This window comes from Schistocerca piceifrons, chromosome 1 (assembly GCF_021461385.2).
Source record: "Schistocerca piceifrons isolate TAMUIC-IGC-003096 chromosome 1, iqSchPice1.1, whole genome shotgun sequence".
Taxonomy (NCBI): Eukaryota; Metazoa; Arthropoda; class Insecta; order Orthoptera; family Acrididae; genus Schistocerca; species Schistocerca piceifrons.
The window spans coordinates 1,221,204,223-1,221,231,356 of NC_060138.1; the positions used below are offsets into that span (position 1 = coordinate 1,221,204,223).

Consider the following 27,134-nt stretch of genomic DNA (forward strand, 5'->3'; position numbering starts at 1 on the left):
ACAGAAACACGAAGTTTGTAGAGGATGTGGATCTTATATTGTAGGCATCGTTTACGAAGGAATTGTCTGAAATTCTACCCTTAAGGGATAAAATAGCGGATGAAAGACTTTTTGAAAGTTATCACTATTAAGGGAAGTTTGAAGCTGGAGCTACGAAAATTAGAATTTGATTTCTCAGTCAGGAGATAAAAAAGTACGTGTTCCAACATTTTGAAAATTCAGCCTCTAAGTGGGTAAAATAATGGATTAATTTTTTTTAAAATAAATAACTACTAAAGGATTTTTAAGGCTACATCCATGACAACTTGTATTTCACTACTTGGTTAGAAATGAAAAATACATATTTCACTGTTTTTGGAAATTCAATCCCTAAGGGGATGAAAATTTTTAAGAAAATGTTTCGTTACATTACAAAATTTTAAAGCTAAATTTATGAAAATAGGTATTTCACATCTCGGCTCGATATACGGAAATGTTTTTTAGGAGATGAAAGTTGCTGTGGAAATACCTCTACAAGAACGCAAAAGGTATGTTTATCAAAAACTCTAGCTACCAGAATTGCACTTTTATCAGACATACATTCGGAGGAGACCATGCTTAAAAGGCCGTAATTGGCGAGAGAAGCCTAGAAGCCACTGCAATGCGTGAACAACATAAACATTCGATTAAGTAAAAATAAAAAAGTCTCTGCAGGCCATATAGTCTACACGAGCGAAGCAATGGCTGCTAAGCTAGTTGTGTTTTTAAAAAGTGAACGTCTATCAACGCTTTTTTATTTTATTTTTTAAAATATTCTTATTGAGCAAACTTAGGATTGCGGCATGTTGATATTTGTGTCAGAATGAAAAGGAAAACTATTTCATAATGTGTATTATCTAATTTATCCCTTAACTAGACAACAGGTGGAAGGAAAACAACGAAAAGAATCATATTTTAGTGGATTGATTACACTTATGCGTTATTAAAGTAATTTGTTTATTAAAATTTCCACGACACTGAACACATAACAATTCCTTTTTTCTGTACATTTGGTCAGTCTTGTTGTAGGTACGTAATGGTTGATAAAACTGACACCTAATAATTTTAGAATCCGTCGTTACTGTCCTTGCACGTAAACTGTTTTACAGTATTGTATCAAAAATAACGTGGCTAGCGCATTTGGATACGGAAATAGTATATAAGAGTTTTTAACTCCGCTCTAAAATTCAAACACTTTACACAGAAAACAGTTTAAAAGTTTGAACAATAAAAATGTATTCATAAATTTCCTGGAATATGTTTAAGCAATAAGAAACGTGTCCACATAGTTCTGAAACGTCTTTGATAGTGGGCGAAAATCTTGTGAGCTACCAATCTTTTCACATTATAATCAAGAATAAATGTCAAACACAGTCACAAAGAAGAGCACACACGGAAAGAAAAGTGTGTCTTGATGAAATTGCGCTGTATCCACACGACGCTATCTGCATGTGTCACCAAACAGTTAGTAAAGTCATACATGAATTGTATATTGTCTTCTTTCTTCCAGTTTTTGTTGACGAAACCTGAAATAAAGAGAAAGATCCGATTATTCTGAACTGTTAACAACAGTAATGTAGTGACTGTCTTAAAACTATCAGCTGCCAGAGCAACAGACGCAAAATAGTTAAAGTTAGACTAAAGGAACATAAGTTGTGTTGAAGAAATATTTGTGTTTAAAGAAACACATAGTCTCAAAACAGGTGAAGTTGGAGATAACGAAACAAAAGCGATGTGAAAGAAATATGTGTGTTTAAAGAAATACAATGAAACATTCTATTTATTTTTTAGCAGTAAGTGCTTTTTCTTTTATCGCCCCTGTAGATTTCTAAGTAACATCCACTGCTGTGTTTGATGGTATCCCTTTCCAAGAACACAAGACGAGGCAATAGAAATTAGCAAAGATTCAAGCCCCAATTTGAAAATGAAATATGAAGTAACAATTCAACTTTCCCTAAGATGAAATGGATGATTTTTATCTTAAGCAATGGAAGTGTCTGAAGGGTCACCACAGATTAAAAAGACGCACTTCTTCTTTGCCAAAGTACCTGATGAACGACAAAGCGATCAAAAAATATAGCGATTCAGGTATTTATTTTTGGATGTAACCTCGTCCACGCCAAGCAGTAAGGCCTCCAAAAACATCAGTAATGGCAAAATCCAACACGCGATTTTCTTACGTGACATCCTGAATATCATGGATCAAGGCAATGGGGCAGTGTATTTAGACCCTTGCTGTCCATGTTCTACACTAATGATCTGGTAGACAATATTAATACTGAACTAAGGATTTTTCACGGATGATACAGTTATTTATAACGAAATACTACCTGAGAAAAGCTGCATAAATACTTAACCAAATCTTGATAAGATTTCAAAACGATCCAAAAATTGTCAACTTGATTTAAACGAAGAGGAAAGAAAAACGTCCACTTCACAACCCTCCTATGCCTGCAATATCAGTGAGTCCAGGTGGAATCAGACAACTCATGCAAATCTCCGAATGTGACAATATGTGGCGATATGAAATGGACTGATCATATAGGCTCGATTGTGCCACACCTCACTTCGTTGGTTGGACAACAGGAAGAGTCACTCTACAAAGGAACCTGGTTATAAAACACTTGTGAGTCGCATCTTAGAGCATTGTTCATGTGTGGGGAACCAATAGCAAATAAGACAAACTAATTAAGGGACACTGAATATATAGAAAGAAGAGCAGCACGAATAGTGACAGGTTTGTTTCACTCATGCAAGAGCGTCACTGAAATGTTGAAGACTCTGAAATAGCAGACGCTTTAAGATCGAAGTCATTTATTTCACGAAGCATTACTTACAAAGTTTCAAGAACGAGTATTAAGTGAGGTATCTAGGAAATACTACAGCTCCTTATGTCTAGCACCCGTAGGGATCGAGAAGACAACATTAGTCTATTTAAAGGGTACACAAATAAATTTTTGTCATTCATTTTTTCCGTGCTGCACAAGCAACTGGAAAGCGAAGAAAACCTAAGGGGACTTGCAGGAGCATTTCCGCAATAATTCTTCCCCAGGCCCATACGTGAATAGAACGGGAAGAAGCCTTAATGCACGGCCAGATGGTAAGCTCCTTCTACCGTGCGCTCCACAGTATTTTGCATAATGCTTATGTGGCTGTAGATAATCCAAGTTAGATTTCAACAGATGTTGTTGGAAAAAAATGGCTTTGTAAAGTAAGTACACATACAAAGTAGCATCTAAATACCTTGTAGGTACATATTTAGATCACTGTTACGTTATAAAAAGTCAGAAAGATACAAAGCTATTACTAATCTGAAAGTACAGTGTAGTATGTAACGCAAAAGCTATACACATACATTACTAGCCATTAAAATTGCTACACCAAGAAGAAATGCAGATGATAAACGGGTATTGATTGGACAAATATATTATACTAGAATTGACATGTGATTACATTTTCACGCAATTTGGGTGCATAGAACCAGAGAAATCAGTACCCAGAACAACCACCACTGGCCGTAATAACGGCCTTGATACGCCTGGGCATTGTGTCAGACAGAGATTGGATGGCGTGTACAGGTACAGCTGCCCATGCAGCTTTAATACGATACCACAGTTCATCAAGAGTAGTGACTGGCGTATTGTGACGAGCCAGTTGCTCGGCCACCATTGACCAGACGTTTTCAGTTGGTGAGAGATCTGGAGAATGTGCTGGCCAGGGCAGCAGTCGAACATTTTCTGTATCCAGAAAGGTCCGTACAGGACCTCCAACGTGCGGTCGTACATTATCCTGCTGAAATGTAGGGTTTCGCAGGGGTCGAATGAAGGGTAGAGCCACGGGTTGTAACACATCTGAAAAGTAAAGTCCACTGTTAAGAGTGCCGTCAATGCGAACAAGAGGTGACCGGGACGTGTAACCAATGGCACCCCATACCATCACGCCAGGTGATACGCCAGTATGGCGATGACGAATACACGCTTCCAACGTGCGTTCACCGCGATGTCGCCAAACACAGATGCGACCATCATGATGCTCTAAACAGAACCTGGATTCATCCGAAAAAATGACGTTTTGCCATTCGTGCACCCAGGTTCGTCGTTGAGTACACCATCGCAGGCGCTCCTGTCTGTGATGTGCGTCAGGGGTAACCGCAGCCACGCTCCTGCAAACCTCGTCGAACTGTTCGTGCAGATGGTTGTTGTCTTGCAAACGTCCCCATCTGTTGACTCAGGGATCGAGACGTGGCTGCACGATCCGTTACAGCCATGCGGATAAGATGCGTGTCATCCCGACTGCTAGCGATACGAGGCCATTGGGATCCAGCACGGCGTTCCGTATTACCCTCCTGAACCCACCGATTCCATATTCTGTCATGGATCATTGGATCTCGAACAACACGAGCAGCAATGTCGCGATACGATAAACCGCAATCGTGATAGGCTACAATCCGACCTTTATCAAAGTCGGAAACGTGATGGTACGCATTTCTGCTCCTTACACGAGGCATCACAACAACGCTTCACCAGGTAACGCTGGTCAACTGCTGTTGTGTATGAGAAATCGGTTGGAAACTTTCCTCGCGTCAGCACGTTGTAAGTGTCGTTACCGGCGCCAACCTTGTGTGAATGCTCTGAAAAGCTAATCATTTGCATATCACAGCATCTTCTTCCTGTCGGTTAAATTTTGCCTCTGTAGCACGTCATCTTCGTAGTGTAGCAATTTTAATGGCCAGTAGTGTAAATTCGTATATACACTCCTGGAAATGGAAAAAAGAACACATTGACGCCGGTGTGTCAGACCCACCATACTTGCTCCGGACACTGCGAGAGGGCTGTACAAGCAATGATCACACGCACGGCACAGCGGACACACCAGGAACCGCGGTGTTGGCCGTCGAATGGCGCTAGCTGCGCAGCATTTGTGCACCGCCGCCGTCAGTGTCAGCCAGTTTGCCGTGGCATACGGAGCTCCATCGCAGTCTTTAATACTGGTAGCACGCCGCGACAGCGTGGACGTGAACCGTATGTGCAGTTGACGGACTTTGAGCGAGGGCATATAGTGGGCATGCGGGAGGCCGGGTGGACGTACCGCCGAATTGCTCAACACGTGGGGCGTGAGGTCTCCACAGTACATCGATGTTGTCGCCAGTGGTCGGCGGAAGGTGCACGTGCCCGTCGACCTGGGACCGGACCGCAGCGACGTACGGGTGCACGCCAAGACCGTAGGATCCTACGCAGTGCCGTAGGGGACCACACCGCCACTTCCCAGCAAATTAGGGACACTGTTGCTCCTGGGGTATCGGCGAGGACCATTCGCAACCGTCTCCATGAAGCTGGGCTACGGTCCCGCACACCGTTAGGCCGTCTTCCGCTCACGCCCCAACATCGTGCAGCCCGCCTCCAGTGGTGTCGCGACAGGCGTGAATGGAGGGACGAATGGAGACGTGTCGTCTTCAGCGATGAGAGTCGCTTCTGCCTTGGTGCCAATGATGGTCGTATGCGTGTTTGACGCCGTGCAGGTGAGCGCCACAATCAGGACTGCATACGACCGAGGCACACAGGGCCCACACCCGGCATCATGGTGTGGGGAGCGATCTCCTACACTGGCCGTACACCACTGGTGATCGTCGAGGGGACACTGAATAGTGCACGGTACATCCAAACCGTCATCGAACCCATCGTTCTACCATTCCTAGACCGGCAAGGGAACTTGCTGTTCCAACAGGACAATGCACGTCCGCATGTATCCCGTGCCACCCAACGTGCTCTAGAAGGTGTAAGTCAACTACCCTGGCCAGCAAGATCTCCGGATCTGTCCCCCATTGAGCATGTTTGGGACTGGATGAAGCGTCGTCTCACGCGGTCTGCACGTCCAGCACGAACGCTGGTCCGACTGAGGCGCCAGGTGGAAATGGCATGGCAAGCCGTTCCACACGACTACATCCAGCATCTCTACGATCGTCGCCATGGGAGAATAGCAGCCAGCATTGCTGCGAAAGGTGGATATACACTGTACTAGTGTCGACATTGTGCATGCTCTGTTGCCTGTGTCTATGTGCCTGTGGTTCTGTCAGTGTGATCATGTGATGTTTCTGACCCCAGGAATGTGTCAATAAAGTTTCCCCTTCCTGGGACAATGAATTCACGGTGTTCTTATTTCAGTTTCCAGGAGTGTATTTCAGATCAGATGATGTTTCTAAAAATAAAGGGAAAACGCTTATAGCATAATGAAATTGGTTTTGTTCAGTTTCATATAGACGCACACACACATACACATACACTGCCAAAACATGATGACCACTGTCCACCGGGAGGTTGTATGCTACCTGGTGCCGTTGAGGACACGCACGTGACGTGGTAAGAGAAGTATAGGAGCGGAGCAGAGACGAATAGGGAATCATTCTAGCGACGATATGTGGTGTAAATGCAGAATCCCGCCGGTTAAGGGGGGTAGGGTATGAAACGGGCCGACTTGGAGCGGGAGAGGTGCCACAGGACATTTTAATTTCCGCTGTCTATACTTTTACAAATATATTCATAAAACTTTGTGAGCATGACCAAGAAGGATTCAGGATTCACACTCGTAGCAGAGGAAGTTCAAAAACAAAACAAAATAAAAATTTTTAAATGTGAAATTTTATCATTTTTTTTACTTTGCATTTGTTGCTATACGAACACCTCTCTTCATCAGTCAGAGAGATTCTTCGATGAATTTGGCACAGCATGCGAACCCTACTTACAGGTGCATGAAACTCTAGAATTTTCTAAATTTATTTAAAAACTGTGGTAAACACTGAGATATTTAACCATAAAATTTGAGTTTTTTCTAAACATAAAGTTTAAATGTAACATCTCATTCATTTTTTCATAAATTAAATAAATTGTAGAGTTTCATACATCTGTAAGTGTGGTTTGTATGCTGTGCAAAATTCATGGAAGAATTTCTCTTACTTATGAAGAGAAGTGTACCCATAGCGACAAATGCAGTCAATAGTAAGTGGAAAAATGATAAAATTTCACATGTAAAAAATATTTGGTTTGTTATGCTTTCGAACTTCCACTGCTGTGAGAGTGAATCCTGATTCCAGAATGAGATTTTCACTCTGCAGCGGAGTGTGCGCTGATATGAAACTTCCTGGCAGATTAAAACTGTATGCCCGACCGAGACTCGAACTCGGGAACCCTTGCCTTTCGCGGGCAAGTGCTCTACCATCTGAGCTACCGAAGCACGACTCACACCCGGTACTCACAGCTTTACTTCTGCCAGTATCTCGTCTCCTACCTTCCAAACTGCACAGAAGCTCGTCTGCGAACCTTGCAGAACTAGCACTCCTGAAAGAAAGGATACTGTGGAGACATGGCTTAGCCACAGCCTGGGGGATGTTTCCAGAATGAGATTTTCACTCTGCAGCGGAGTGTGCGCTGATATGAAACTTCCTGGCAGATTAATCCTGATTCCTTCCTGGTCATGCTGAGAAAGTTGTATGAATTTGTTTGTAAAAGTATAGACAGTGGGAATTAAAATGTCCTGTGGTGTCTCTCCTGCTCCAAGTCGGTCCGTTTGACGTCCTACTCCCCTTAAGCGACTTTGACAAAAGCCATATTGTTGTGCCCCAGTGCCTGGGAGCGAGAGTCTGGAAAACGGTGAAGGTGCTCGCGTGCAACTGTGCTGTGTGGAAAGTGGTTGAAGAATGCTGGAACTACTAGTAGGCGACCATAAGTTTGGTGTCCATTCCTCATCACAGAACATAGGGATCGGGAGCTTGCCTGCACTTTAGCAAGATAAGCGTCGTTCTGTGGAGACCTGATGATAGTGCTGGCGCAGGCTCAGTTGTTTTTGGAGCACGCCGTCCAGCGCACGGTGTCGAAGTTGGTGTTCTGCAGCAGAGGACCCAAAGGGTTCTCATGTTGATCCAACAACAACGTCAATTATGATTACAGTGGGCACGGAATCATCGAGATTGGACCGCTGATCAATGGAATTGTGTCGCCTGGTCGGATGAATCCCGTTCATTCTTAAATCAGGTTGATGGTCGTGTCCCGAACGGCTACTCGAAACTTCCAGCGCTCCACGGACGCAGGCAGGTGGGAACAGTGTTATGTTATAGGGGAGATTCACTTGTTGCTCCCATGGGATCTGCGGTAGTAATGGAAGGCACCACTTCTGAGCCTTTATGCTTGACGTCTTCCCCAACAGCGGTGGCATCTTGCAGCAGGACAACTGTCCCTATCGGGAGGCCAGAACTGTGCTGCAATGGTTTGAGGAGTGTGATTGTGAACTCACATTGATGACTTGGCCATCATATTCGGCTTATCTGAGTCCGATGAAACTCAACTGTGACTCTATCGGGCGCCAGCTCAGAGCCTGAAAACGGACGTGCCGTAAAATACGGGAAGTGTGTGACCTGTGCGTAGGCACCTGGTGCCACAAATATTTCGAAACCTATCAAGTATTTGTCACATACAAGCACGCAGAATCACTGCTTAGCCGGGTTCCAGAGGTGGTCCAACACACTTTTAAGCAGATGGTCATAATGTTTCGGCTCATCGGTGTACATTACAGTTGTTGTTGTTGTCGTCTTCAGTCCTGAGACTGGCTTGATGCAGCTCTCCATGCTACTCTATTCAGTGTGTAACGCCGGAAATGCATATCCTCCTATTTCCATCTACTGCACTGCAAATTTTTTTCCTTATTTTGTTACCTGAAGATATAACATTTCTGTGTCTTTGTATATCGTAATTGTTTTACTATTTGTAAATATATGCATTTATGTCGATGTATAATTGGTTTTGTGAATATTATTTGTATTTATACGCTGGGTCTGGCCTAGGGAAAACTATGCTATCAAACGAATACATCGATAGGTCGTGTGGAGAACCAAAGTATTTAGGATATTTGGTAGTGTTAACTCCGTCGCGTGGAGCGCGGGCAGAGGGGAGTCTGGCTGGAGTAGTGCAGTGGAGCAGGTGTGTTCTGTGACGCTCCCGCGAGTTGCCGCGCTTTCGGGGTTTGGCAGCATGTAATTGCGCTCGAATTGCTATGATAGTTTCTGACACGGTGTCGTGGACGGGAAGCATTAGCTGGCGCACATCAAGAGCCCGTTTCGCCTGGTGACCGTGTCGAGAAGAAGGCGCGCCAACATCCAGCTTCTGCAACAGCGACGGCCGACAATGAGTGACTGTCGCCACCTCCTCGATCGACGGCTTCAAACCTTCAATCAACCAACGAGGAAGACTGGAAGCACGTAAAGATTTACAACTGTATGGCAGACCTCAGCTTTTCAAACTGTTCCATTTTCGTAACTATAATTACAGCAACTTAGCATGAACATTTGTTGCTCATTGTCCCAACTGCATTACCAAGCAGGGTCCCTTCCTTTTCCGGAATGAACCCGAGTGTCGTTGAAATTCAAACGCCAGCATTAAAGTAATATTATTCCATTTCACTGCTTTAATTTCAAAGTTCAGTTAAAGTATTCATAGCTGGCTACGATATTTAGATTACACAAGCACAAATTATGAGTGCGAGTTTTGTTACCATGGTTTAGCGTACCTGTGACTATAGCTCACCTTGGTACATACTAAATTTTACTATTGTTAATTGTCCAGAATCAATAAATTCAAGTTCTAAGTTAAATCTCTTATTTCTAAATTGCGTAGATTCAAGTAGCTTTTGAAATGATTGTTGAGGTAGCCCAAGACTAACCTTATTTTACTGAATTTCGTAGTGCTTCAGAAACAAAGCTCACTATTCATTTCAGTCACTAAATTAACTTTCAGTTTTCCGGTTTTATTAATTCTTTTGCTAAATTAAGTCAGAGTGTAGCGAAATTTATTACTTCTGACAAACTTTCAGTTTTCACACTACACGTGTCAACCTTCAGTTGCCACGCTTCTAGTGCTAATTATATGGGCAATAACCTTTCTCTTTCAGTTACTATAGTAATTGTCCATAGGACTGGCGACCGTAATTTTCCCCAAATCTCAATATCTAATTACCGCTAGTTAATTGTTAACGTAACGGCCGCACATTTACTTTCTATATTAACTTTACCCCTTTTCAAAATTAATTTCCACCAGTTTCATTTGCATTTTTCCTTTCATTTAGATGTAACCCTTTCCTCCCTCTTTATCGACAGATTAACTTCGGTGACGATTGATTTTCCCAAATTTCCATTAGGTACACGCGGTTTAATTTTTCTCTTTCATTAAGGACGGTAAGTGAGGGGGAGGTTACAAGTGCAAGCTTCTTCATCTCCCAGTACTTGCTGCAACCTACATCCTTCTGAATCTGCTTAGTGTATTCATCTCTTGGTCTCCCTCTACGATTTTTAACCTTCACGGTGCCCTCCAACGCTAAATTTGTGATCCTTCGATGCCTCAGAACATGTCCTACCAACCGGTCCCTTCTTCTTGTCAAGTTGTGCCATAAACTCCTCTTCTCCCCAATTCTATTCAATACCTCCTCGCCGGCCGAAGTGGCCGTGCGGTTAAAGGCGCTGCAGTCTGGAACCGCAAGACCGCTACGGTCGCAGGTTCGAATCCTGCCTCGGGCATGGATATTTGTGATGTCCTTAGGTTAGTTAGGTTTCACTAGTTCTAAGTTCTAGGGGACTAATAACCTCAGCAGTTGAGTCCCATAGTGCTCAGAGCCATTTGAACCAACCAATACCTCCTCATTAGGTATGTGATCTACCCATCTAATCTTCAGCATTCTTATGTAGCGCCACTTCTATTCTCTTCTTGTCCAAACTATTTATCGTCCATGTTTCACTTCCATACATGGCTACACTCCATACAAATACTTTCAGAAACGACTTCCTGACACTTAAATCTATACTCTATGTTCACAAATTTTTCTTCTTCAGAAACGCTTTCCTTGCCATTGCCAGTCTACATTTTATATCCTCTCTACTTGGACCATCGTCAGTTGCTCCCCAAACAGCAAAACTCCTTTACTACTTTAAATGTGTCATTACCTAATCTAATTCCCTCATCATCACCTGACTTAATTCGACTACATTCCATTATCCTCGTTTTGCTTTTGTTGATGTTCATCTTACATGCTCTTTTCAAGACACTGTCCATTCCGTTCAACTACTCTTCCAAGTCCTTTGCTGTCTCTGACAGAATTACAATGTCATCGGCGATCCTCAACGTTTTTATTTCTTCTCCATGGACCTTAATACCTACTCCGAATTTTTCTTTTGTTTCCTTTACTGCTTGCTCAATATACAGATTGAATAACATCGGGGAGAGGCTACAACCCTGCCTCACTCCCTTCCCAACTACTGCTTCCCTTTCATGTCCCTCGATTCTTATAACTGCCATCTGGTTTCTGTAAAAATTGTAAATAGCCTTTCGCTCCCTGTATTTTACCCCTGCCACCTTTAGAATTTGAAAGAGAGTATTCCAGTCAACGTTGTCAAAAGCTTTCTCTAAGTCTACAAATGCTAGAAACGTAGGTTAGCCTATCCTTAATCTAGCTTCTAAGAGAAGTCGTAGGGTCAGTATTGCCTCACGTGTTCCAACATTTCTACGCAATCCAAACGTTACAGTTATGAACATAATATTAGGTTTTACCTTCTCATCGACGTTGAGATCGTTAAAGATGGAACAGACCAACAGATTGTGGGAGGGTGGGGAAGAAAATCAGCCATTTCCTTTCAAAGGAACCATCCGGGAATTTACCTAAATCTGCACTGTCGGACGCAAATTTGCAATGCTATCATTTGGAATACAGGCCCCGTGTCCACTACTACGAGTACACACAGTCTCTTTGTCTCGAGTGCACACCTGGCTTGGTACGGCAGTATCTTAATGTCATGTGTCGTTTACATACCTACTGATTAACTTGTTAAATTGGATGGTGTCATGGTCACATTCAGCTTCACTTAGTTCTCGACTGTCTGAGAATCCAGAAGGTGGCTGGAGATGATAACTGGAGAAACTGGCATCACCTTCAGCGGAGCTTGTTTCCGAGCTGAAAAAAAAGGAGCTTCGTTGTATTTGTAATTACTAGTACTGTAATAACTCAGTATTAGCTATTAGAATATACAGGGAGTGCGTAAAGTCCGGGTACACTTTCAGTTATTTATTGTACAGGAGCCAAACATTGTACAGATATCATACATATGTCATTTTGAAGAGAAACCCTGAAAGGGTTTTTCATGTAACCCGCCACAGCGTAGTTTGCTAATTTGCCGATAGTCAGCGCTAGTCGCAAACATGACGAGTTCAGGTGCGGAGCGAGCTTTCTGTGCGTTGGAGTTCGACAGAAACAAGTGTGCTACAGCTGTTCAACGGATGTGTGACTTTTTTCTGTGGGGACACATAAAGATCTAGTGTATGTAGCGCCTCTACCGCGTGATGTAGCAGAGCTCCGCGAGAGAATACGGGAAGCCACTGCCACAGTCGACGATGTCATGCTGGGACGGGTATGCCAAGAATTTGATTACCGTATTGACGTCTGCCGGGTCACTCATGGTTCGCGTATCGAATGTTTGTAAAAAAAAAAAAAATAATTGTAAGTGTTCCCGGACTTTATGTACACCCTGTATATGTAAGAGTGTAAATCTTAACAAACACTTAAAACTGAATGTTTTCACTTGCAGTACTTAACTAACAGTAAAAATAAATCAGCAAGTAAAAGAGCCATCAAACATGGCACATATTAAAGTAAGTATGAAATACGTTCACATATATATCCAACGAGAAATCATATTTTTGTGTGGGGTAAAAAAGGAGGGAGGGGGAGGGATGGGGAGAGAGGGGGAGAGGGAGAGGGAGAGGGAGAGAGAGAGAGAGAGAGAGAGAGAGAGAGAGCTTCAACAATTCAGCAGATCAATAACGCCTTGTTATACCTCTGACCTTAATGCAAGCGCTGTTGATTGTCCCCCTGAGGAATATCGTGTCAAATTGTAGAAGAGCGTAGCGTCCAAAAGATTGGAAAAGGGCACAGGTCATCCCCGTTTTCAAGAAGGGACGTCGAACAGATGTGCAGAACTATAGACCTACGTCTCTAACGTCGATCAGTTGTAGAATTTTGGAACACGTATTATGTTCGAGTATAATGACTTTTCTGGAGACTAGAAATCTGCTCTGTAGGAATGAGCTCGCGCTATTCGCCCACGAGACTCAAAGGGTCATAGATACGGGTTCCCAGGTAGATGCCGTGTTTCTTGACTTCCGCAAAGGTTTTGATGCAGTTCCCCACAGTCGTTTAATGAACAAAGTAAGAGCATATGGACTATCAGACAAATTGTGTGATTGGATTGAAGAGTTCCTAGATAACAGAACGCAGCATGTCATTCTCAATGGAGAGAAGTCTTCCGAAGTAAGAGTGATTTCAGGTGTGCCGCAGGGGAGTGTCATAGGACCGTTGCTATTCACAATATACATAAATAACCTTGTGGATGACATCGGAAGTTCACTGAGGCTTTTTGCAGAGGATGCTGTGGTGTATAGAGAGGTTGTAACAATGGAAAATTGTACTGAAATGCAGGAGGATCTGCAGCGAATTGACGCATGGTGCAGGGAATGGCAATTGAATCTCAATGTAGACAAGTGTAATGTGCTGCAAACACATAGAAAGAAAGATCGTTTATCATTTGGCTACAATATAGCAGGTCAGCAACTGGAAGCAGTTAATTCCATAAATTATTTGGAAGGAGGCATTAGTAGTGATTTAAAATGGAATGACCATATAAAATTAATCGTCGGTAAAGCAGATGCCAGACTGAGATTCATTGGAAGAATCCTAAGGAAATGCAATCCGAAAACAAAGGAAGTAGGTTACAGTACACTTGTTCGTCCACTGCTTGAATACTGCTCACCGGTATGGGATCCGTACCAGACAGGGTTGATAGAAGAGATAGAGAAGATCCAACAGAGAGCAGCGCGCTTCGTTACAGGATTTACTAATCACGAAAGCGTTACGGAGATGATAGATAGACTCCAGTGGAAGACTGCAGGAGAGACTCTCAGTAGCTCGGTACGGGCTTTTGTTGAAGTTTCGAGAACATACTTTCACCGAGGAGTCAAGCAATATATTGCTCCCTCCTACGTATACCTCGCGAAGAGACCATGAGGATAAAATCAGAGAGATTAGAACCCACACAGAGGCATACCGACAAGCTTTCGTTCCACGAACAATACGAGACTGGAATAGAAGGGAGAGCCGATAGAGGTACTCAAGGTGCCCTCCGCCAGGCACCGTCGGGTAGCTTGCGGAGTATGGATGTAGACGTAGATGTAGATTCTGTACAATTCGCGCTTTAGATCGTCAAAATCCCGATCTGGCTGGAGGGCCCCGCCCATGCCGCTCCAAACGTTCTCAACTGGGAGAGAAAAGACCCGGCGGCCTTGTCGGGCCACGACAGGATTTGGCAAGCACGGGTAAGGAACTTGGCAGAATGCGCCTCCTCTACCCCTTCCTGAATCCCAAGACCACACTGTCTCCACACTGCGGAAAGACGCTGTATGTGGCAATTATCAGACCCGTTGTGGAATACGCCGCCCTGTTATGGGGGAATGTTGCCAAGACTCATATCAGCAGTCTCCATAAGATCCAGAACAGGTGGCTGAGACTGGCACCACATATTCCGCGTGACTTCAGCACGGCCGAACTACATCGGCTAACGGGCGTGCAGATGCTGGAGGACAGCTTCAAGCAGTCGGCCAGACTCTTCTATGCCGACACGAGAAGATCTACGAATCCTCTCATCAGGAATCTGGGAAACCAGATTCACTGGCGAGAGACAACGAGATGGCCAGACTTGCTACGAGAGTAGCAACGCTGCTCAGGCAGCAAGAGGAAGGAAAAGGAAGGGTGTCAAACCAGGAGAAATAAACCAAGACGCGATGAACTGAAAATGAGCCAGAGGAAGAAGAAGGAAAAGCAGCTGGACCTGCTAACCCTTCAACCTAACGAAGCTGCAGCTTCGAGATGACACAAAGCAAGCAAGCATTTGGCAAGCACGATGAGAAGCAGTAGAAAGTTTCGCTGTGTGCGGGCGGGCATTACATTGCAGAACTGTAAGCCGAGGATGGTTTGGCATGAAGGGCAACAACACGGGGTGTAGAGTGTCGTCGACATACCGCTGAGCTGTAAGACTGCAGCTGATGACAACGAAACGGGTCTAGCTGTCAAAAGAAATGGCACCCCAGATTCTTGTTGGGTTGTATTGCGGGCAACAGTCAGGTTATGATCCCACTGCCGTCCACGGCATCTCCAGACACCTCCTCGCTGGTCGTCGGAGCTTCGTTCGAAGCGGGACTCTTTACTGGAGACAATTATTTTGCAGTCAACGAGATTCCAGGCCGAGCGCCTGTCTGGAGACGCTGCTGTCAGAGGAGGGACGTCAACGTAACTGTCGCTCACCATACGATCCGATAGTCAGGAGTGATAGCCTGGGGTGGCATTTCTTTTCAGAGCCAGACCGCTTTGGTTGTCAGCCGTGGTACCCTTACATCACGGCGGTACATCGACCATATTTTGTGCCTCGTTTTCTTGGTGGTAAGCCATCCTGGGGTTACATTCCAGCAAGATAACGCACTTCGGCACATGACGGGAGTTTCTACTGCTTGTCATTGTGCTTGGCAAACCTTATCTTGGTCAACAAGGTCGTCGTAGGAGTATTATCGGCAGGGGCCTCCAACCGGCTTGGAGTTTTGACCATGTAACGCGACAATTGGACAGAATTTGACGCGATATACCTCAGGAGTACATCCAACAACTTTATAAATCAATGCCAAGCTTAATAACTGCTTGCGTAATGGCCAGAGGTGGAACAACGCGTTACTGATCTGCTCAGCTTGTCAGACTCCTTCTCTTGAACAAATCACCCAAATTTTTTGTAATTGTAATAATTTGTTTGTCTGTACATGTACATCGCACGTATCGATGTCCGTCTAATCCGAATAATTCCTTTGTAGTGGGTCGTTTTCTTTTTTTGTCTTAGAGTGCATATGAAAGGCAAACATCCAACAGTATGTTAGCCCAGTACTTAGCCATATCTGTAACTTTTCCTTTAGGAGTGGTCGGTTTCCTGACCGATTAAAGTACTGGGTAGTGAAGCCACTTAAGGGAGACAGGGATAATGTTGATAATTATAGACCTATTTCTATGCCATCGGTGTTTGCTAAAGTTATCGAGAGGGTTGTATATACAAGGTTACTGCAGCATTTAAATTCACATAATTTGCTGTCAAATGTACAGTTTGGTTTTAGAAATAGCTTAACAACTGAAAATGCTATAGTCTCTTTTCTCTGTGAGGTTTTGGACGGATTAAATAAAAGGTTGCGAACTTCAGGTGTTTTCTTTGATTTAACGAAGGCTTTTGACTGTGTTGACCACAAAATGTTACTGCAGAAGTTGGAACATTATGGAGTAAGGGTAGTAGCTTACAATTGGTTCGCCTCTTACTTTAAGAACAGAAAGCAGAAGGTAATTCTCCGCAATATTGAGAGTGGTAATGATGTTCAGTCCCAATGGGGCACTGTTAAATGAGGCATTCCCCAAGGATCGGTGCTGGGGCCACTGCTATTTCTTATTTATATAAATGATATGCCTTCTAGTATTACAGGTGATTCAAAAATATTTCTGTTTGCTGATGACACCAGCTTGGTAGTGAAGGATCTTGTGTGTAATATTGAAGCATTATCAAATAATGTAGTTCATGAAATAAGTTCGTGGCTTGTGGAAAATAATTTGATGCTAAATCACAGTAAGACTCAGTTTTTACAGTTTCTAACTCACAATTCAACAAGAACTGATATTTTAATCAGACAGAATGGGCATGTTATAAACGAGACGGAACAGTTCAAGTTCCTAGGCGTACGGATAGATAGTAAGCTGTTGTGGAAAGCCCATGTTCAGGATCTTGTTCATAAACTAAATGCCGCTTTATTTACCATTAGAACAGTATCTGAAATAAGTGAGATTTCAACACGAAAAGTAGTCTACTTCGCATATTTTCATACGCTTATGTCATATGGTATTATTTTCTGGGGTAATTCTTCTGATTCAAAAAGGGTATTTTTGGCTCAAAAACGGGCTGTTCGAGCTATGTGTGGTGTAAGTTCGAAAACCTCTTGTCGACCCCTATTCAATAGTCTGGGAATTTTGACATTGCCTCACAGTATATATTTTCTTTAATGTCGTTTGTTGTTAGCAATATTAGCTTATTCCCAAGAGTTAGCAGCTTTCACTCAGTTAATACTAGGCAGAAATCAAATCTGCATGTGGAATGCACTTCCTTGACACTTGTGCAGAAAGGAGTGCAGTATTCTGCTGCATCCATTTTCAATAAGCTACCACAAGAACTCAAAAATCTTAGCAGTAGCCCAAACGCTTTTAAGTCTAAACTGAAGAGTTTCCTCATGGCTCACTCCTTCTACTCTGTCGAGGAGCTCCTGGAAGAGTTAAAAAATTAAGCAAATTCCCGTGTTACAGTCTTGATTTTCTTTATTTAAACTAACGACGTGTTGCCTGAATATGTTTCTTATATTTCATTTTATCTGTTTCTACAATCGTGTTGTAATTTCATGTATTAACTCGTTCCATGACCATGGAGACTTCTCCTTAATGTGGTCCCACGGAACAATAAATAAATAAATAAATAAATCTAAGGCGCTGCAGTCATGGACTGTGCGGATGATGCCGTCGGAGGTTCGAGTCCTCCCTCGGGCATGGGTGTGTGTGTTTGTCTTTAGGATAATTTAGGTTAAGTAGTGTGTAAGCTTAGGGACTGATGGCCTTAGCAGTTATGTCCCATGAGATTTCACACACATTTTTACATTTGAACAAACATCCAATCTAAACATTCCCCTAGACTTAGAACTACATAAACCGAACTAACCTAAGGACATCACACATATCCATGCTCGAGGCAGGATTCGAACCTGCGACCGTAGCAGCCGCGTGGTAAACATTCCGAGATCAGAGGTTGCTTCTTAAGTGATGTATCATAGGAGCTTTAATGTTGCTGAATTTTCTCTCTTCTCATCCACTCCCTCTATATACTCATGTGGTCAAAAGTAAATAATAGCACTAAATAGTAATCCAAGGCAATTATACAGATTTTAAAGTGTGCCGAAGTTAGGCACCATCAATGAGAAGTGTCGCTGAAGCAGAGACACGGAGTGGGTCATATGACCAGTACAAACGTGTTTGTTTGTTTGTTTGTGTGTGTGTGTGCGTGTGTGTGTGTGAGAGAGACCGAGAGAGAGAGTGTGTGTGGGGTAAGTAGAAAGTCTGGGCAATCGGACGTTACGAATGACGCTCTCGACTGTGGAGGCTGGGCAGTTCTTGATATGAATCGGCTATGTTTCAGACGTGACAGTATGGTACTCTGTGAGTTCTTCCAGGTGAAAGCAGACACATGGAAATGGAAATGAGCGTTTGGCGTCATTCGCCAGGAGGCCCCTTACGGGGCAGGTCCGGCCGCCTTGGTACAGGTCTTATTACATTCGACGCCACATTGGGCGATCTGCGTAGCGTATGGGGATGTGATGATGAAGGTAACACAACACCCAGTCCCTGAGCGGAGAAAATCCCCGACCCAGCCGGGAATCGAACTCGGGACCCTTAGGATGGCAGTCCGTCACGCTGACCTTTTTTTTTTTGTTTGATCTCATTTTGTTCTATATTGTTCGTTGATTTGTTCGTGGCGGACGTCCGATGGCACTCGTTCAGATTGTTCGTTGATCCGTTCACTCAGTTTTTTTTTAATTACAGAGGGTAGCTAAACCCTCTGACCGAACACGCTGAGCTACAGTGCCGGCTGTCCATTCAGCTATCGGGGCGGACAGCAGACACATGAAACGGCGCGAGTGCTAAGCGTGTTGGCTTTAAGCGGAGCGTTGGGGGGCCTCTATCGAGCATAATTTGTGTGTTCAGAGTCGTGTGACAGATTCGGATGTACGATTCACTTCCTACCGACACATGTTATGGTGAAGTGGATTTATTGTGACTTCATATTTTCATGGTACGTTCTCCATGTTAAGCATCGGTCCCATTTGAAGTGTGTGCGTAGGATAGTGTAAGTTGTCGATTCTTCCCATATAGATGCTACCTAATTAGACTGGAATAATTATCAGTTACGTCTGATTGTCTCATGACTTTCCTTCTGGCTTTGCTCTCGCAATGGCGAACAGTTAGTGAGGTATGGTATCTTCTTTGAGAGTACTGACCGGTGAAACAGTGTTACAGGTGTATGTAAATCAATCATTTGAATTCTCCCTAAAGTACTTATATTCCAGTGACCGTTCTGAACGCTATGTACTGAAGTAAGGAAACAATGTTCATTCATATAAGGGGTATGGCCAAGGACGCGACTATGAATTCGTTGCTGATGTGGATAATCCTTTTGCGTATTGTACTCTACCACCCTGCTTTTTGTTCCTTTGCATGATTTTCAGTTTTAATTAAAAGGTAATTTGAAGGCATTGGTCAGCATAAATATCTTGACTGTATAGCTCGTGTATGGAAGACTTACCTTGTTTCCTTTGTTTTTAAAAACAATTTCTGGTAAACTGTTGATTATAGAGATCTCGTTTGTTAATGAAACAGACTAAATTTCAAGAGAGTTCCTGGTAATTTTAAAATTAATTCTCTTAAATTTGTGATGGCAAGAAGATGTTATGTTGATACAAAGAAAATTTCGCTGTTCTTTAAAAATAAATTGTTAGAAATTTGGTTGTGTGTCTGTCCTTTCTACCTAATCAGCCACCAACAGTAGGGCTTGGTCTCAGTAGCGCCACGGAAGAGAAAAACGCTTTCCTAGATTGTCAAATAGCTCTGAATGACAGTGGAAACCACAACAAGTGTCACATTTATCACATTGTATATCTGCCGACGTATACTGTACTTGATCCGCTTTTTGGTTGGTGGTGGAATTCAGGTAGATTTTTGTGCCACTTCGCTATTTTGTAGTTCAACTTGTTCTAGTTCGTACATTGAGAACTTCTGTCCAAGTTACCTTGCGTGAGTTCTACTGAGTAATATATCATCCTCACCATCGTCATCATCATCGTCATCATCATCAAAAGCAGCACCAGCAGCAGCAGCAGTGAAGATGCAGAAGCAGCAGGAGCCCTGTGACTTTCTATGCTGGGTAGTAAAACCCTCCTCTTTTCCATGCATTATCATCTTCAGCTGTACACAGACCTGATGTTCCTAGAATCACCCTCCCACCTTCCACTATGTTGCTATTCCGATCCGATCATTTATTACCTTTTGAAACCCAGCAAAGATCTTCCTTGGTTCAAGTAGCATCCATTCACGTGGCTCGGGGTCTCGCCCATCTTCCTGTTTTTGTCATTACAGTGACAAAAGCATCCTCTATTCCAGTCTATTTTCTGACTCAATTTCTTATTTTCCTGTCTCTTCCAGTGAATGTCAACAAGCATATCTCCATTTCTCACGAAGAGATCCGTGGTTTTTGAATAATTTTCACATTACAAAGCGTTGCCTCACTACCACGAATCAAAACTGTTTCCTTTGAATAAAACAACATGATTGCTGTTACCGGTCACTATGTATTCTTCTTCACCTGGTGGATTTATATGGACTATTAAGGTATGTCTTGTGTTGCGTTACGACTGTGGAGTTAAACGTGACATTGCCTCCAGGGTTCACAGGCTAAGCTTCCTGTCGTGTTACTTACATACACAATCACGAAGTGTATATGTATGAAAGTAGAAATTCAGAGAATTGATGAAACATTGTTTTATGCTTCTAGCAATGGCTGAGGCCACCATTAATGAACTATCTGAAGGAAGAGATTTGGGCCAGCCGTTGTGACCGAGCGGTTCTAGGCGCTTCAGTCCGGAACCGCGCTGCTGCTACGGTAGCAGGTTTGAATCCTGCCTCGGGCATGGATGTGTGTGATGTCGTTAGATTCGTTAGGTTTAAGTAGTTCTAAGTCTAGGGAACTGATGACCTCAAATGTTAAGTCCCATAGTGCTCAGAGCCACTTGAATCATTTGAAGAGATTTGGAAGCATTATTTAAATATGGAAAATGTTTCTGCACTGGGATGCATAAATATGATGAGCAGATTCTCCATACATGGATTTTATATTGTAAGCTAAAGCTGCCTGTGGTTTAATATTTTCCGGCCACAGATGATGTTAATCATCCATTTTATCATCGAAAATAGTAAGTAAAAGATTCAGAAGAAATGAAAGTATAATTAGTCTGTAGAAACAAACCTTGACTACCTGTCGTGTGACGTCACTCTTTTATCACCACTGCAGGCAGGATAATGCCGCGGTGTCCGTCTCCTTTGAGGGATGGGAGACATCTCATTGGACTCAGTACTAGAGTCAAGGTGATAAATTTCTGCAACACACACATACACGTGCAAAGTAAAAACTGCAGGATGGGCACACCGTTTGCGTTGTGTAATTTGTGGTAGCGCACCTATCGCATGGGCGTACTTTGTACTGCAAGTTATGCAAGACATATTTCTTTTTTACTGGAATGTCATTTGTTTATATGTTTCTCGAAATAACTGTAAAACTAATTTTGTATATTTAAGTACCAGACTCTGCAGGTTGTGCGGTGACAGTTTCTTTAGCAAAATCTGTGCCCTTTGTAAACTTTATGCAAAAGCAGCTAATATTTTTTTTTGGTTTGCCACGTGTTAGGTAAATCGACATGCAGAACAGGACGCAGTTTGTTTCGTAGTGTGACAGAAAGCTCTGAAGCAGATTTTGCGCTGTGTAGCAGTGTGGTGAGCCGCCAAGTGGCAGTACTCGCCGGCCAGCGTACCTAGGCTCCTCGCCGTGGCCTGCTTCAGGGGCATCCGGTACCTGCTCGCTGCCGAGGGGCTGCCGCTCGTGTCCGACTCCGAGTTGTGGCCGGCGTCGGCCCTCTTGAGGCCGTGTTCGCCGTTGCTGTGCCTGTGCAGGCTGGACGACGTCATCGACTGCTGCATGTCACTCCCTGCAGGCAGAGAAGGGAACGGTTATGTGCTTTAGCGATATTACGTTGTCACAGTTTCCAGATACCTACAGGTCGGAAATGTATCACCGTGATGATACGCCCTCAAAACGGCAGCCAATCTGTGACGTGTGCGCAGAAGTAAACAATGAAGAGCTGTTCAAACAAATTTCGGGCTTGCAGCCAGTCGTCGTTCAATACCTCGCACAGTATTTCAACTGCGCACCTGCCAGTCATCTTCAGGTGAACCGTCGCAGACTGGTGAAAACGTCTTTTTTTTTCTTTATTGTGATTTCATTACCCTGCCCCATATGGGCAGGGGAGGGCTGTCAGCGGCACAATCCGCCACCCTTCAGCCGAGTGACATGACAACTTAAAATAAGAATAAAATGTTACATACATAAGGCGATAAAGGGGAACTTAAAACAGAATAATGGGAAGAAATGGAGGTAAAAAATAGACTAACATGGGGACATTCATGGAGGACAGTTAAAAAAAAGTCACCAGAAAGTTAAAAAACACAGTTAGCGATTCTTCAAAACATGCACACAATAAAAGGCGGCCACAGTAGTAAAAACACTCTGGAACAACACACTTAAAACCCACTTGGAGCACACACGACAAAGAATAAAACTGCCAGGCGGGACCTGCCGACGGAAAGGGCAGAGAGGATGGAAAAGGAGGGTAGAGCAAGGGGCAGCAGGGGAAGTGGCGGGATGAAGAGAGGAGGGGCATCAGTGGGTTCACAAAGAGGCAGGAGACATGTGGGGTGGGAGAGGAAGAGGGAAGACAAGGCAGGAGGAAGTGCCGAGACACTGAAGGGGAGGACAGGAGAGGGAGGGGGAGTAGGAGGGGGAAGCCACTCAGGAGGTGGGAGGGGGAGGAGAGGGAGCCCTGGGGAGGAGGCAGGAAGATGGGGTTAGAGTTGGTAGGAAGGGTAGATGTTAGGGCGAAGCTCATCATCCGGCAGGGGTAGACGGTGGATGTTGCGTTGGGAAAGGAGATGGAGGGTGTGGAGATGGAAAGAGGGTGGGACACAACGGTAAAGGCGCGGCAACTGGTGGGGGTGGAGAGGAAGGGAGACACCAGGGGGTGAGGGGGATCAAGGCGACGGACAATATATAGTGTGTGGATGTGTTCAAGGAAAAGGAGAAGGTGGGGGAAGGGGATGAGGTCGTAGAGGATGCGCATGGGGGACGGAAGGCGGATGCGGAAGGCGAGGCGGAGCGCATGGAGTTCGAGTTTGGAGGGCGTTATAGAACCGGGGAGGGGCGGAAATCCAAGCTACGCTGGCATAACAGAGGATGGGGCGGATCACGGATTTGTAGGTGTGAAGGATGGTGGAAGGATGCAGACCCCACGTCCGGCCGGACAGGAGTTTCAGGAGGCGGAGGCGAAAACGTCTTCCGTTCCGCAATATATAGCCCGTTGTAACTATTCTGCGCATGCGTCGAAAACTTGATAGATGAACCACACTGCCTGCCGGCAGCGCCCTCGCTGGTGGAATAGCGGAACTCAGTCGCCCTCGGCGTTGCTGTTTGCCACGGCCGTCGACGCACTCTGTCGTCTTCGATTTGAGCAAATCATGGAGATGATGGGATTCCATGCACTGTCCAGCTGGTAGCCGCTGTCACGGTTCAACAGGTTTTCCGCCAGTCGTATTTCTACGGATTATTTAATAATGGAGTCCCAGAAAGACGTTTCTGCGGACAAAATCATTGTTTTCTCATGCTGCATTGAATGTTGTAATGGGACGCGAATTAAAGCGTCACCCATCCACAAGGATCAGCTCAGTTTGCAGGTAAATATAAGTTTAATGTTCAGCGCAGCGTTCTTTCACGGTGCGTGTGGTTTGACCTATGTAAACCATACCACATTGGCACGGTATCTTGTAATATCCGGCCTTTCGTAGTAACAGATTGTCCTTAACTGATCCCACAAGGTCCGCAAACTTCGATGGTGGGCGGAAAACCATTTGTACCTAAAATTTTCGGAGTATCCTTGCCATTTTAAACTTAATGTTGCCAACGAAAGGAAGAAAAGCTAAAGGTTTTTCCAGCGTGTTCTCCTCTTTATCCACTTCCTGCTTCTTAGTTTTAACTGTTAGTGCCCTGTTAATCTGCCGGATGGAATACACATTTTCGCTGAAGACTGTCTTTAGATGGGCTAGTTCTTGAGGTAAGCTATCTAGATCTGAGACAGTGTGATCTCTATGAATAAGTATTTTAAGCGCATTCATGGTTTGTGACGGGTAATGGCAACTCGATGCTTGCAGGTAAAAATCAGTATGAGTGGGCTTCCGGTAAAGTGAATGCCCTAGAGAACCATCATTCTTCCTTCGAACCAGGACATCCGAGAAAGGCAAACAACCATTTTCTCTATTTCCATGGTGAACAGGATGTTGCTGTGAATGGAGTTGAGGTGATGTAGAAACTCCATTAATTTGTCTTCTCCATGAGGCCACACTATGAAAGTGTCATCCACATACCTCCAAAAACCTGTTGGTTTCAGGGCAGCTGGTTCAAGCGCTCTCTCCTCAAAATCCTCCATAAAAAGGTTGGCCACCAAAGTATCGTGCGAGGTATTGAACGACGACCGGCTGCAAGCCCGAAATTCGCCGGGAAAATTTTAAAATTCACAATGAAGTGCTGCTAGGAAGAGTTTTGAGACCAAGAAACTCATTCGAAACACACCAGGTACTTTATGAGACGATGAGCGAATCGTTTCGTGCAGACTCAACTTTGTAGTGATACAGGAGGCAGAAAGTTCAAGCATTAGCCTCTGTGGTGTGACAAGAAGGTCCAGACGTTACAGCATGTCCTAACGCGCAGTTGGCAGCAGAGTCAATGTTCAGAGAAGTCCTGTCGGCACGTGTTATCACCTTTTACTTAAATCAAATTAATGAATCAAACTAGTTGTTGAAATGTGTTGTAATAATGGGGAGCTATGTCTGGAATGGAAAAGTTGCATGTTTAAGGTCAGATCTTGTTTAGACTTGATACTAAGAACACCTATGTTAGTGTATGATTTCTGATGTCAAAACGTAGACTACATCGATAACTGTGAAAGTTGACGTGTTTCTTAATTAAGAATATTGTTATGTTTGAATATGATAAAAATGACTATGAATTTCTTTAGTCTGTCGTCGAAAAGTGATAATTGATACGAGAACCGAATTTCACTGATGTATTTTTAGAAGGTCACTGAATATGAAAGTGAGGTACCGATCGATTTATTGAGAGTTGCCAGCAGAGATATTAGGCAACTGGCGCAATTTGGGAAAGACCAAGGCGTTGCACAAAACTGACTCTTCGACATTTTCAAATTCCGAAGTAGCAGAAAGGTAATCAAAACAATCTTTGTGAGTTAACAAAACTTCCGTTGTGGGTCCCCGCTGAAAAAGAAGTCTGTTAAATTCAAGTTTTAGTATTTTCCACATAAGATCGACAGTGTTCATTACTATAGAAGAAACTGGTGCCGTAACCTATTTAAAAAATGATGCGGCACCACAATTACCACATAAAAATGGTACTTGAGAAAAAATGAGTGTTTAAAATTTATTTATTGAAAGTTACTTATTTTACAGTTGATAATCTACCTGTTAGAATAAAAATTGATACTGTTCTTTGCAAAAATTGCTACACCTGCTCTTTAGACTTCATTATAAGAAACATTGCACCTTACAGCACTGCATGTAGCCGTGCTGTTTCTACAGTGCAGCATATTCCCGTAACAAATTAATGACATTGTGATACTCCTAGTGTAATAGATTTAAAAACCAAGGTTTACTCAGTTAACATCAGAAAAAATCAGGTCTGACTTAAGCAGCCGTGGGGAAGACTTTAAAGTTTTCCTTCCTTCCTTTTCCTTGACTACTGCAAACAATTATTTTGAGCTGATATAACAAGTAAGCATACCTTTTAGCATAACGGCTTCTGTTTTGGCACATTATGCTAGAAGTTCACTCTTTCCTACACTCGTCAACGATTGGCTACTGTTTTATGCCCTTTGTTCCACAACGGTTGTGCGCGATTCCATTTCCCCTTTCCTGCTCTGACCTTATCGGCTTTTTTCTGCATCACGTATAAGAGAAGGAACTGGGGATATGCTGTTAGATAATTTGTATACTTAAATCTCTAGTCGAGTATTATATCTTACTTCCAAAGTTATTATTACTCTCCTATGTATCTTATTTGACTACTAGAGAGTCGGTATGAATATTTTATTCGTGTAAAGTACAGAGCTACTATAAATGACACATTCGTTTTCAAAGCTCTTTATTTTCCGAAGTATAACATATAAAAATACGATTGACGCTTGACTAGAACTATGAACTCATCAAGTTTGCATTTTTCACTCTATAAATTTTTTGTGAGAGTCCCTCTGGTGGCACGACACACGTACAAACGGTAGCCGAGTTTGTTCCATACGTTACGTAGCAACATCCTATGAATGGTCATAGTGAAGCATTCTCTGACCTATTCCGGAGTTCCGGGCAGTAGGGATATGTAAGTACGGTCTTTAATATGTCGCAAAAGGAAAAAGGTACAAGGTATTAGGTCAGAAGGCCTCAGGAGCCAAGTTAACAGAGCCGCGTCTTATTCACCACTGCGCCCACTCCAGTGATGTCAAAGTTCGTCGTTTCGTTAGCGACGAACAACGATGCTCCATTGTCTCGCCTTGCTCTGTTCACATGGCAGTTATTTTCCATAGTTCCTTCGGAATGCACGCAGCACTGTTGTAACAGATAAACACCTCGTATATTCCAACAAACAAAAACTCTTTTCTTTGTCGCCATTTTCTTAAGGCACTGAACACTTAACGCCAGCTGGTGGGCACAATGCAAACTCAGCGAGTTTGTCGTTCCATTCAAGCATGGATCATCTTTGTACATGTAATACTTTGGAAACTACAGAACTTTCAAGATGAATGAATCATTTATAGTAGAGCCGTATTTCTGCAGGTTGCTGTAACAGATATCTGTCTTGAACGCAGTGCTACTGCAAACTACTTATTCTTAAAAACGCCAAAGACAATTTTATAATGTAACAAGGACTCTTAGACTGTAAAATAAATGACTGTTACGACAATACAGAAATAGAACTAAAGATACATACTTTCTAGCGCACAAAGGATGAAGTTTTAAGTTATCAGTATCTCTATGTATCA

General features: G+C 43.5%; 1 protein-coding gene across 1 annotated transcript in view; it reads right to left on the reverse strand.

The window, feature by feature from the left end:
- Positions 1-996: 996 nt before the first annotated feature.
- The window catches only part of LOC124779545 (Down syndrome cell adhesion molecule-like protein Dscam2), a 291,097-nt gene continuing 264,959 nt past the window's right edge, over positions 997-27,134 (reverse strand). Inside the window, exons 30-33 of the mRNA XM_047253718.1 lie at positions 21,795-21,968; positions 21,242-21,362; positions 11,860-12,000; positions 997-1,544 (exon numbers count right to left, since the gene is read on the reverse strand). Coding sequence (XP_047109674.1) covers positions 1,493-1,544; positions 11,860-12,000; positions 21,242-21,362; positions 21,795-21,968 — 488 coding nt within the window. The 3' untranslated portion in view covers positions 997-1,492. The remainder of the gene's footprint in view (positions 1,545-11,859; positions 12,001-21,241; positions 21,363-21,794; positions 21,969-27,134) is intronic.